Below are 13,605 nucleotides of genomic sequence, written 5' to 3' on the forward strand. Positions count from 1 at the left end.
CTAAGGCTGTGAGTCTGTTGGAATATTGTCATGATTTATTTTTTCTCCAGAGACAGAATGCTTCAGAAACTGACCAGTAGCACCAATGTACAATCTTGATCGCATGGGCCATTTCTGAAAAAGAATATTTAAACAAGAATCCAAAAGTTAGTATCTGTGACAGATATAGTGTGTAATAGTAATATTAAAAATTCCAAATACCTCAATGCAAATGCAATACCATGTAGCTAGTAACAATGGTAATTATGAAGTCTAAGTGATGACACGAAAAAATGTTAATAATAAAAGTAAATAATACTAATAATAAAATTATTAGTGCTAATAATAAAAGTAAAAACATACCCAGACTTTGATTATAATTATATGAAATAATACATGTGCATGTGGACCAGAACTGCAAAAAATCATGGAGAATGAATATATTTAAATGTAGGAAAATATACCCACAATATTTTAATGTTAAACTAAACCTAAAACAAAATTAAGCCTAAACCAAGATCCCTGGCTTTAAAAATATTTTAAAAAGTTATATGTAGGACTTCCCTGGTGGCGCAGTGGTTAAGAATCCACCTGCCAATGCAGGGGACACGGGTTCATCCCTGGTCCAGGAAGATCCAACATGCCACGGAGCAACTAAGCCCATGCGCCACAACTACTGAATCTGCGCTCTAGAGCCCGCAAGCCACAGCTACTGAGCCCGTGTGCCACAACTACTGAAGCTTGCGCGCCTAGAGCCCGTGCTCCACAACAAGAGAAGCCACCACAATGAGAAGCCTGTGCACCGCAACGAAGGGTAGCCCCTGAGTGCCGCAACTAGAGAAAACCCGCGCGCAGCAACAAAGACCCAACGCAGCAAAAAATAAATAAAAAATTTAAAAAATACTAAAAAAAAAAGTTACATGTGTTAAGTATTATGCATCTACATTTGTCAAAGGACTACAATGAAAAGTGACTAATTCGACTATCTAAACATTTTATCTAGCTAAAAGCAATATCTTGAAGTTGCACATATTAGAATGTTTGGTGTTATATAGCTAGAACATCCAGGTTAAATGTCTGCTCGTACTGGCATCACACAGCTCTAACATTTCAGTAATCATCGCATTTGTATTCTGATTGTGTCTTTTCTAAATTTACCTTTAAAACGGACAGCCTCTCAAACAATACAATTAATTTCCAAACAGGCATGATGATGAAAAAATATACTACATAGGTAGTACTTTCAGGATGGACTTTTTTTTTTCTAAGAGGGGAGGGTCATATAATTTTGGTTCTAAGGTCCTTGGAATACTAATCAGAGAAATAGTGCTTTTTTTTTTTAATACAAAGATAAGTCCTTAGACTAAAAGAGTACAACTCTTAAAGGTCAGCAGTGGGGTTCCACACTCTCCAGAGAGTAAATGCTGCTGTGAGCAGCAGGCTATTTTCACCAGCAAACATTCATGGGCAGACTGCTGGTTACACAGCACCATGAAATGTTCTTAAATGCCTCGCAAATGATCCACGGTGCTCAAACAGAGGTACAATTATTAACAATCCAAAGTCCGTAAGAGCTTTGGGTTTTCAACACAAGTTGCATATTAGAATCACACGGGAGCTTTAAAAAATACTGATGGCCAAGTCACACTCCAGGCCACTTAAATCAGAATGGACCTCTTTGGAGAAGCATAAGGTAGAGTCAGTTCTTATCTGGAATAATATAAGCCTTCCTTATACTTCCGAATACAGTTACTGTCACCTAAACTGGGATTCCAGATGTAAAATGTAGCCACAGGAATAATAAGTAGGCATGTGATTTTTATTTCTCCAGATGGGATAAGTGAATTTAAGAGTCAAAAATTCAGCTTATTCTGCTGGGAATCTACACTTTAGCACAGATTAAATATAACATCTGTGTTACCTGGAATTTAAATGGTCCATTCTTATATAATCTTCCTATAAACAAACTTGTATTTTATGTTCGATACAGTAATAAGACTGACGCTGTGTTACTTATTTTTGCAAATCCATTTCAGGTTTTGTTTTTTTAAACCATAGCTGTGAATTCTTGTACTTTCTGGGTATATCATGTTGATCCTATTCTTGGGATCCCTGCTACCAGTTGGTAACATTAAGTGTTTTAGAAACTAGCCTGGGATTTTTTGATATGTTTGGATTTGGCATTGTTAGATCAGATTTAAGGCCTGCATTATACTGAAAAATCCAGTGTCATGGTATTATGGATTGAATGTTTGTGTTCCCCCAAATTCATTTGTTGACGCTCTAACGCCCAACGTGATGATATTTGGGGAGGTAATTTTGGTTAGATGAGGTCATGAGGGTGGGTCCCTCATGATAGGGTTAGTGGCCTTTTAAGAAGGGGGAGAACTCCCCTTCTTTGAGAGAGAGTTAAGTCGACCAGCTGCAAGACAGGAAGAGAGCTCTCACTAGGAAGTGAACTGGCCAGCACCTTAATCTTGGACTTTCCAGCCTCCAGAACTGTGAGAAAACAAATTTCTGTTTTTTAATCCACCTAGTCTATGGTATTTTGTTATTGCAGCCTGAGCCGACTAATATTCACATGTAGCAAATAGTGTAGGGCATAGGTCATCAATTTCAAGTGCAGAATTTTAGGCATATTATAAACCAGTGCTTTTCAATCTTTTACACTCCTGCCACATTTTCGTGAGCATAAAAATCTCATGCTCAAACCTCAAATGTAATGTGAGGATTCTACATTTGAAAATGTAGATAATAATAATTTGAGAATGTGACTTAAACACATCTAAGTATAAATAAAATAAAAATACTACTGAATGCTCCCTGTTAGTTCTCTGTGTTACCTGGGTTCCACTGTATTGAGAATCACTCTAAATCATGCAACCAAGAGTGGAGACAAGTGAAAGCATCTGTTCTTTACAGCCTTGCTAGTATGTAAGTAATTTATGAAGCAAACCTAAAAGTGTATATGTGGATTTTTGCCTGATTTTTCATGGACTTAATAAAACGTCCCTTTTTAATAACTTTGTGTCCCTGGATTTTCAGAAAGTCTTCAAATGATTTTATTCAAATGAATTTAATGTAGACACATAAATAGTTTTAAGAGTCAGAAATAAAAATATAAATACAATATTGGTTAGGTTGCATGTCAGCCTCATGCCAAAAAAGCCAGCTGACTGATTTACATTTCACTTCTCAATGGTCTGTTTTAGCATTGTGTAGATTAACACAATCCTGACCTCTACTTTACCTAATAAGTCATACTTAAAATTATGTAGTTTCATTAGCTTAGAACAATCTAGCAAACTCATACAATTAACCAGAACTGAACCTGAAACTTAAGACTAAAAATATATTCCTGGTTTTTGGAGTTAAATGACTCCAAAATAACAAAACTTTGTATTTATTTTTTGAAATTATTGTTTATCTGTATTATCAACAATGATTCTCCAGGGGTAATGCAATTAATAAAGCCATCTGTGCTTTTCTTTCAATGTAAGTATCTGAAATATACCCCTGTTCCCTTGGAGAAGCACTGCCCTTTCAGACACTGGTGCTGATCAGAACTGCTCACGTCCCAAAGGGATAAAAACTGCTGTTTTAGGCTATGCCCTGGGATTCCAGTCTCTTAAACCTTCCAGTTTCATTTGAGGTACTCATAATGTAAATTCCCAACAATGCTAACAGTGCTAAATCCCAATACTGATAATAAGAACTGATGATTCAAAATTATGGCCTTGAAATACTTGTTAATGGATCTTTGATCAAAGTAAAGACCCCCTTACGTTGTAAGGCAGAAAAAGTCATTTTGGAACACTCTTTAACTAAGTAAACCAAAAAGTACAAATAATCAGAATATCTTTATTTCTTTGGCCTTAGGTTAATCAATGATAGACTTAATATTTAAGCATTTTGGTAGTCTCTGTAAAATAATGTGTTACAGGCAGTTTCAATTCTGTATGTAAAATCTCTTTCCTCTGCACCTCCACTGCATATGGTTATAGCCTCTCTTATGGCCCATACTACATTCTCTCTTATAATACTGTTATTTATATTTCTGTCTTTGTCTCTATTATATGCTCATTTAGGGCAGGAATCGAGTCTTACCCTTAATTGCATTCACTCTCCTAACAGTGCTTTGCACAAAGCAGGCACTCAGTAAATGATTTTAAAATAGACTAGTCACTTGTTCAACCATCATCAATTTCATTTTTAAGAGGTAACCTTTGGCTTTCTTTCATTATCCCTAGATTGTCTTTTAAAATAAAAATAATTGATTCAGAGGACAAATGAGATTTAATTTTTCTTTAAAGAGTTATATGACTACAAAAACATTTGGTACGGGAGTCAGGGCAAAAAAACTCTTGTTAAGCTTATTGTTACATGAAAATTATGGTTTTAACATTACTCATTCAAAAAAGCACTGCAAGAAACTAAGGCGAAAAGCAACTGGATTTCTCATCTGATTTCTCTCTCCCACAAAGAGGCATTTAACAGATGTCTTTTGTATTAAAGCCTACTTAATGTTAAAATAAACTTCCTTAGAGTATAATGTCAAGTCAAAAGAAATCTAATATTAATGATATATTTGAATAGCAATCTAATGTACCTAATATCAATCTAATATTAACAGATTAGTAGCATCTAATATCAATAGTAATACAAAACCCCTTAATTAATAATGAATAACTTTCCAGCTGAGGTTATACAACACATGCATGGAATGGAATAGTCTATCATAATTATGAATAAATGATATTTCAAATTTTTATACTTAATATTTGAACTAGTTTGAGTCTATCATCATGTTGATTAAATGTGCAAAGTAAATTTTATTAAACCTTACCACAGAATTTTAAGTTCAGTTAATATTAGAGGATGTACTTTACCCTCAATTCGATAATGATTATTCAATAATTTATTGAACATTGATATACTTAAGGCAAAGTCCTAATTTTGTGTGTGTGTGTGTGTGTGTGTGTGAGAGAGAGAGAGAGAGAGAGAGAGAGAGAGAGAGAGAGAGAGAGAGAGAGAAAATGCTTCAGAATGGTGGAATCAAAAATTTGAATATTTAGTTTTAGAAAACATAGGGAAGGTGATCCATTTTGAACAGAATGCCTGATCAATGTAAGATTTGAAAACAATCAAATCTAGGAGAAAAGGATGATGAGAGTCTAAATACTGTAATATAGGTAATGAATCATAATCATATATACCGTATTAAACAAAAACCCTGACCACTCTACCTATATGTAATGAAAAAAATACAAGAGGGAGTCTCTTGGATAATTTTGTACATTATGTTACTTGAATATTTAATCAGAACACAACATACATGCCAACTTATTATGAAAATCACATAAACTCATTATAGCTTTTCTAACATTCTTGGTGGTTGTCTAGTCCATGATCGTTAACCTTCATTAAAACGGACTGAACATTCACTGTGTGGGGACGCAGAATGGTCTCCTTTTGTTTTTACCAGCTTTACAAAAAATTTCCAACATTAGTTTCCTAGGATTAGTTAGGGGCAGATACTTCCTTCACTCCGTTTAATTCCTGAAACTTTTCAAATATTTGATAAACACCACAATGGTAACAATGATGTAAATTTAAAACCCTCAAAGGCTCATAAATGTAACTCGGACACTAAAAATTATCAGGACGTGCAACCAAGCACCCCGCCAGGCACCCGCAAGAAACTTCTCATCTAGGAAAGGAATCCTGTAGGTTGCATCCTATAAGGGGCGTGAGACTCCCCTACCCAAGCCAGCCCGGGTTTAAGCCCTCTACCTGCAAATCGTCAAGGAGTAGCCTTGTGCAGTGGGGACCTCGCTGTGGGTGCCTTCGCGGGCCAAGGTCGCTCTCCTGATCTGTTCCCCGCCTCACCCTGAAGGAGGGGTGAGAGCTGGGCGGTATCTGCCCAGGCGGGGGCAGACCCCGCGGTCAAGGTGCCATGCTCCCGGCCCCGGCTCCCCAGTGCGCCCTGCCCGCCTACCTTGACAGGGTGTAGGTAACCATCCCCGCGCAGGGCGCCCAGTCCGGGATCCGCCGGTGCGTCGGCGTCGTCCTGCAGGCTGCGAGTGAGGTGCGCGATGTAGGTGGTGGCCAGTAGCAGCACGTCCAGCTTGGACAGCTTGGTGTCCGGCGGCACCGACGGCAGCGTGCGCTGCAGCTCCAGGAAGGCGTGCCGCAGAGTCTGCACGCGGCTGCGCTCCCGCGCCGCGTTCGCAGCCGCCGGCCTCCCGCCCCCCGAGCGCGCGCCGCCGCCTGCGCCCGCCGGCCCCGGTCCGGTCCGTCCCTGGCTCGAGTCTCGGGTGGCGGCTACCGGTGGCGCGGGCTCGTTGCTGGCGATCAGGTGGCTGCCTGCGGGGCCGCCGCTGTCCATAGCGGCTTCCGGCGCCGCGCGCCCTGCCAAAGACGGAAGGCGCGGTGAGGCTGGGGCGCCGGTCGAGTTTAACCCGGGGAGGCGCAGCCCTCCCGCTCCCCCTGCGCGCCGGCCCCGGCCGTCCGACATGGCTTCAGGCGATCTCAGAGTTGAGTACCTTTTGACTGGGGCGCTTTTGCCTCCCGGCGTCTGGGGAGAGTGGTGGGGCCCGAGTGTTCCTGGGCTGCTTGGAAGGCTGAGGAGGGGCGCGGTGCCGGCTCTACTTTCCGCCGACAAATTAATCGGAAGGGCTACGCTACCGGGGAAAAAGATTTCGGAAGCACAGCTCCGGTTCGGAACTTGTTCGCGCTTCTGGAACGCTGTCCCGCCTGTCCAGCAGTAAAGATGAAGCTGGTCAATTCGTGGAGCGCGGCGGGAAGCCCTGCCTCGCCAGGGCCAGCCGTGCCCACGCCGGCCGCCCTCGCACCATTAGCTCCCGAGGCCCGGGGAACCTCAGGGGCGACGGCAGGAGCTCAGGGCAGTTTCTGCCGGAGAAGCGGGGGACCGGTGGCCTCTCCCGGCACTAAGGCACCCGCTACCCCTCCAAGCCCGGGAGCAGCAGCGCGGCGGGGGTCGGACCGGGGCCCTCACCTTTCCTGGAGCTGCCGTACGAGGTTCGGCTCCGCTGCGAGGGCAGGCGAGGAGCGTCGAGCTGGGTCTGCGTGGCCAGGACCGCGCCGGTCACTCCATCCTCGTCCAGCCGAAGGCTACGGCCGCTTCCAGCCTGGGCCGGACGCGCCTTTTATGCGGGCTCCTGCGAGGCGAGGCGTGCGTGCTGGCCAAGCTCGGCGTGGGATGACCGCAGAAGGACCCGCTGACGTCCGCAGGCACCTGAGGTGCCGTGCAGGGGACTCGGTCCTCTCCGAGCAGCCCGTCCGCCTCGGGAGAGTCATTAATGCACCCGTCCGGCGGGGCGGGGCCGGGCCAGAGGGGGCGGGCCGTCTTCTTGGCCCCGCCCCTCCGCGTCCAGGTTCTCCCCGGGGCGGGACTCGGAGAGCCGCACGTCCAGCGCGCGGGGTTGGCGGCCGACTGCGCCAGAGCTGCGGTCTGAGCTGTAGGACCCCAGCGCGGCCTCGCGAGCTAGCTCGCCTCGCCGCCGCCCTTCCGCCTCGGGCCCAGTCTGAGCCCCGGCACCTTCCAGGCCGGCGCCGAGCCGAGGCGGGAACGCGGCCGTTTTGTTGAGCGTGACGTAACTTTCTGTGAGGAACTGTGGAGTGTGCCGCCTCGAGGCGCTCACCTTTCACTCTACCACAAGGTAAATGTCTCCCGCTGCCCTAACTGCTGAAAGCGTAGTGCTTCCACCCTCGGGATTCCGTGACCAGTTTACTGAGCCGCCCAGAGATAAACTGCCCTTAGCTCGAGCGCGCCCACTGTCTGTGGTACCTTAGGAAGTTCCCCCAGTCGCGGTCGCTTCTCCCCGAGGTTCCGGCGCCTCACTCGTCCCCCAGGGGCCCCCGCTTTGTTTCGCTATTTGGACGGATTTGGAGTTTCCCTGCGGGGAACTCGCCTGAAGTGTTTAGCCCTCGCGGCCCCCCCGGGGAGCGGGGCCGGCGGCCGTGCGGGGAGGGGCTCTCTCCGGCCTCCTTGAGAAAAGGGGGCGCTGCCCCGCGAGACCTGTTCCCAGCCGCCCAGGAAGCCTGGGCCCTGGACGCCCCCCGACCCTCTGTGGCTTCCGCGCGTTTGGACCCATCGCCTTCAGAGGTGAAGTCGGAGCGGACGCCCCGTATTTCCCAGCGACGTGATCAGTCCATCCTTGAAAACAGCGCCTGCGAGGGGAAGGGCAGGACGTTAAAACGCCTTCTCTGCGATCAAGACGGAATAGCGAATCTAAAATAGCATCAACGAAAGCGCTCTTGTATACCGGACATAATGTCATCCTTTACCATGGATTTTAAAATTGGAGCCACCGACTAGTGCCTAGTAGTGGTGGCACTTACTGTATTCGAGTGCAGAATGCCACACACTTTAAGTATACTAGTGACTCAAAAGAATCCTCAGGTTTTCATCTCAAGTCCCATTCCGTACCTGTAGTTCGATTGACACTTTAGAAAGCAGCACACCAAAATACCATCGGTTCAAAAAAGGATTACTTCCTTTTGGGGAAGGAGAAAGCGCGCCTTTATTTCCCCTGTAAATGGTACGTAATGGGGAATAAAGCGGTTGGAAAGCACTGTTTCGGATTCTGTAAAGAAGCCAATCAAACAAGAACTCAAAAGGTTCTTCTTATATCATGAGATGCCGTAAAGCTACAAACCCCAAAGGATGACGTTGCCTGGTAATGCGATAAAGGTAAAGAGTCACACGTTTCAGATCGCGTAAGGCTGAATTTTCTGGTTTTTTACAAACACGTTTTCTTTTACTTTTGAGTTATGAAGACGGTGAGGTTCACATACATCATGTTTTGTCAGCAAGCTTTCAGATTCCTTCAAAGAGAGATTCCTGTATTGACAGAGAAAAAACAAAACAAAACGGCGTTTACATTATTTCAAAGATGAAAGTTATCCGCAGCAGGTAGCAAACATATATCATCTAGGACACGTAACAATAGTGAAGGCTCAGGATTAGTCACTAAACTGTGTGCATCTTCTCAGGCTTGAAAGGAAGCAGAAACAAAGATTTTTTTCCCCCCGAGGAAGGGAAGAATGTGGAAAATCTATGAGTTGGGAGAGCTGTGGACATAAGAATACCGGGGGGAAGGTGGGCCGACCAGGGTAGGCACGCTGGCACCCCACACACCTCACCCTAGCCTGGCCTGCTGGGGTCTCCCGCTGCGTCGGGAGGTGGGGTGCAGGTGCAGGCACTTCACCGCTAACGGTGCCTGGCCAGTTGCCTGCCGAGTCGCCCAACAGTCAAGTTCCAAAGAAAGGACTGACGGAACAAGACCAGCCACTGCAGGCCACCCGCCTTGTCCTATGTGCTGCCGCTCTAAGCAGCCTCTCTGAACCCTCTGATGACTCTAGAGTAGTCCTGCTGCCTGCAAGAAACCAGTATTTGCAATTAAATTCAAAATGGAAGATGAAAATCTTCAAATTTTCCACATTACATAAATTAGTAACAGGTACCTTATTTAGCACTTCTTAAGTGCTCAGTGCTTTACGAAAAGCGCTTTATTTTCTCATTCTGTCTTTACAAAAACCCTTTGAGGACTTTACATTTACAGCTGAGAAAAATAAAGCTCAGAGGGCTGAAGTAACTTGTCCAAGGTCACATAGATAGGAAGTGGCAGAGACAGGAGTCAAGCCAGGCAGATTGACCCTAACACCTGTGCTTTTCACCATACTCTTCTATTTACTATTTGTAGGGTTTTTCATTATTTGCAAAACATTTTTTGTATCTGCTGTCTCAATAAAGGGCATACTTTAACTTGACTCCCTATGAACAATCCAAATACTATTTTTATAGTATGTCTTTCTTTGGAGTTCTTGTCTAATCTGGTTTTAGAGTGCCGTAGATTTTATTTCACTGAGCGTGATGCAGGTCTTAAAATCATACTTATCTTTTTTCGAAATGTGTCAGATAGTTTGGCATCTTATCTTTATATTGTAAAAGAATCACACATACCAGTGAAGAAAATATATTGATTTGTTATATATCTATATCAATGGGTTTTATAGAGTTGGTGCTTTTTTTCACCTTTCATTCCCTCATTGTTTAATTAAGGTATAATTTACAGACTTAAATTCACTCTTTTGAGTGTATAGTTCGGCAGTTTTGATAAACACTAACAGTCATGTAACTACTACCACAATAAAGATATGCAACATTTCATCACCCCCCAAAATTCCCTTGTGTTGACCCTTTGTAGTCAACCCCAGGTCCTCAGCAACTACTGATATTTTCTCTCTACAGTTTTGCCTTTGCCAGAATGTCATGGAATCATACAGTGTGTAGCCTTTTAAGTCTGTCTTCTTTATTTTATTTTTTTTAAACATCTTTATTGGAGTATAATTGCTTTATACTGTTGTGTTAGTTGCATAGTGAATCAGCTATACGTATACATATATCCCCATATCCCCTCCCCCTGCGTCTCCCTCCCACCCTCCCTATCCCACCCCTCTAGGTGGTCACAAAGTACTGAGCTGATCTCCCTGAAGTCTGGCTTCTTTTGCTTTGCATAATGCTTTTGAGGTCTATCCATGTTGTGTCATGTATTGCTAGTTCATTCCTTTTTAATGCTGAGTAGTAGTATTCCATTGGATGGATGTACCACAGTTTGTTTATCCATTCCCTAGTCGAGAGACCTTTGGGTCGTTTCCAATTTTTGGTGATTATGAGGAAGCCACTGAAAACATTAGGGCTCAGATTTTTGTGTGACTATAGGTTTTCATTCCACCTGGGGAAATACCTAGGAGTGGGACTGCTGAATGTGGTGTGTGTTTAACTTTGTAAGAATATGTCAAACTATTTTCCAAATTGGCTGAAGTATTTTTTGCATTCCCACCCGTAGTGTGTGAGAGTTCCAGTTGCTCCATATCCTTGCTAGCCTTACTTGATTTTTTTCCTTTTTATTCACTTTAATGGACATTTTTAAAGAAAAAAACTTGATCCAATATTTAAAACATTTTAAAAATCAGATGATTTCACAATCTAGACGTCTTGCTTGCTAGCTAGTCTCATTTCTCACCTTCAACATGTCTGCCTGGCTATACCGTTTTGGAGCCGAGTAGCTGCAGGCTGCAGTTGCCTTTAGCTGGACGTGTGCTCTCCAGTTTACCTCAGTCACATTCTCACCTGCTTCCCTTACTTACTTTATCTGCCTGTACTTTAGGGTGTTTTTGAGACTCCCTTGCAGTGTAGTTAAGAGCTTGGCCTTTGCAGTCAACGACCCGGATACAAGCCCCACCTCTGCCTCACGGCAATCCTGTGACTTTGGGCCCCTCTGACTGGGCTTCTGCAACACTCATTTTCCCCATGTATAAAATGGGGCTGATAGTATTCTTATCTCAAAGGGTCCTACTGTGTTTTATAATTTGTTTGGGTAATGAAGACTAAGCTTTCGAAGTAGACATTTTAAAATGGAAAATAACTAATACAATTTTTATAACTTAGATCTTACATAACTCTTGTTCACAGAGTAAGCCATTGACAGAGTTGAGACTAGAAGTCACAAAAGTGAGCTTACACTGTTCTAAAGAAACACTTTGTCGCTCACCACTATTGCTTTTTTTTGAGGGAGGTGGGGGTTGTCCTAATTTCAAAGGGTTCTTTGAGAACTGCAAACCAGAATCTTAATGTTATATCTACGTTACTGATACATAAATTTATTTTGCATATAAAAGTTAATTAGAGGTTAGGTTGAACACAGCAAAATTAAAGACATTTAGAGCTTTGCAGATGAGTTTATATAAGATCATTCCAGAGTTTCATGACTAAAAGTCTTATCTAAGTTTTAAAAAATTCTTCTTGAAGCACATAGGAGACCTGTTGTTACAACTGTTCAAACATAACCTTAACAGTGGTAAAAACAAATTATTTGTACTGTTTTTAAAGGTCATTTTTTTAACTCAAAGAAACCTAATGCTTCCATACTCTAACTAAAGGTAGTAGGTATTTTATAAATAGTTAAATAACATACAGTGAACATTTCCTGTGAATTATGGGTCCCAGGGATTCACATTCCTTAAAGGTATCTGAAGCTAAGGGCATTCTAACCCATCTAGAAAGTTATTATTTTTACATTAAGAAAAGAGATGGATTGACTCTATTGACATCGCTTAGGCTTGAAAGATAGTTAATCAAGTAACAGTTTGCTTTTTTCGTTGTACAGTGCTGTATTCTCAGTGGATCTTATTTACAATATATAACTGCATTTAATGTCTATTTTTAAATTACTAAGGCTCAAGTACCTCCTAGCATGTTTGAAAAGAGAGGAAACATCTGTCAGAAGTATTTACTGTGACAAACATAGAAAGAAGCAATATGTGCACATTTTTTGTTTAATACATATGTTATTTTTAATTGAACAGTGAAGGCATTTGTTCAGAATCAGCCTTTAAATAAAAAATAGTGTTGAACTAATCTTTAATTAAAGTGTACGTTGATAGTATCAAGTTCAGTTTGAGGGTCAAAAGCAACGTCAATGAGTCTGACTTTTTCCTCCCTGTAGGGAAAGCAGGCTTGTGTAAATATACATGAGCACAGACTGCATGCATTTATAAAGGAGGTGGAAAACATTCCCCTGTCATTGGACAGATTTTGCTTCACTGTGTTCCATATAGGATACAGGCACAGCTTTCAGTGTGTAAACCGTAAAGGAGTGTGGGGCACATACTTTTAGCGTTTTGGAAGAAGGCTCTAAGCTCCTTTCCACCTCTGAACAGGCTCCCCACCTCGAATCTTAAATATAGACTGTAGGGGACTCTTCTGCTGATGCCAGCTCATTATCCTCCAAGTAATTAAGGGAAGGAATTGGTTTAATCAACGTTTTTAGAAACTAAAAATCTGTTCTTTACATTTGGGCCGCATATTTTGTTTTTAATACTTTACTAGCCTTCTAATGTTATCCTCATTGTCTCTTAGCCTTACACTAAATTAGTAAAATGTTAGCAGTAGGCATACCCTAACAATCTATTATCAATAGCTTAATGAAATTCCGTAATATATTTGGTCATCTTTTATTAAAGAGAGGTAGAACTGATATTCCCATTTAATAAGACTTAGATCATTTGTGATGCCAAAACAGTATTTTGGCATGTCCTCAATGAAAATGTTACATGAGGAAATAAAAAATATTTAAAAGAAAATGTTTATGTAATACTTTTTCACATTATAAAACTTAGGAATCAGGATTGAACATAGTAAACTTCACTGATAGTGGCAGCAGCAGGGCATTCTTTATATTATTCTCACAGGAACCCCTCTGTTCTGCTGGTTTCTTTAGGGTAGCCTATCTTAGCAGTACTTAGCAGTTAAAAATGCATTTAGCTCTGTGTTTAGTGTTCCTAGTCAGGAAAATGAGAATATAGTGATTTGTCAGTGCAGTCCTAGGGACTAGAGTTTTGCTTGGGGCTATAGAATATGTGGTATGTGCCATAGCTCGCAACTGATCTAACAGTGTGTGTGGCAATGTACAGATTTACCAATATTGTTTTCTGAAGCTATGTTCATTTTTATTGTTTTCTTTTCCACCTCGATGATATACTAGCAAGACCTTTCAAAATGCTTGGCAAAGAAACAAGACTCAAGAACACTGTTGTGGA

General features: G+C 42.5%; 2 protein-coding genes across 2 annotated transcripts in view; both read right to left on the bottom strand.

Annotated features, from left to right (window-relative positions):
- On the bottom strand, positions 1-6,367 carry TCF24 (transcription factor 24; the record flags this gene model as incomplete). The annotated part of the gene is made up of 2 exons (XM_079722426.1): positions 1-114; positions 5,978-6,367. The coding sequence occupies 2 exons, from the start codon at positions 6,365-6,367 to the stop codon at positions 1-3; spliced, it is 504 nt and encodes a 167-aa protein (XP_079578552.1).
- A 2,046-nt stretch (positions 6,368-8,413) lies between these two features.
- The window catches only part of PPP1R42 (protein phosphatase 1 regulatory subunit 42), a gene marked incomplete at both ends in the record, with an annotated part of 37,959 nt that continues 32,767 nt past the window's right edge, over positions 8,414-13,605 (bottom strand). The window contains 3 exon segments of the mRNA XM_079722131.1: positions 8,414-8,588; positions 8,767-8,798; positions 8,800-8,845. Of these exon segments, the coding sequence (XP_079578257.1) occupies positions 8,414-8,588; positions 8,767-8,798; positions 8,800-8,845 (253 nt within the window).

Source organism: Hyperoodon ampullatus (genome assembly GCF_949752795.1).
Source record: "Hyperoodon ampullatus genome assembly, chromosome: 17".
NCBI lineage: Eukaryota > Metazoa > Chordata > Mammalia > Artiodactyla > Ziphiidae > Hyperoodon > Hyperoodon ampullatus.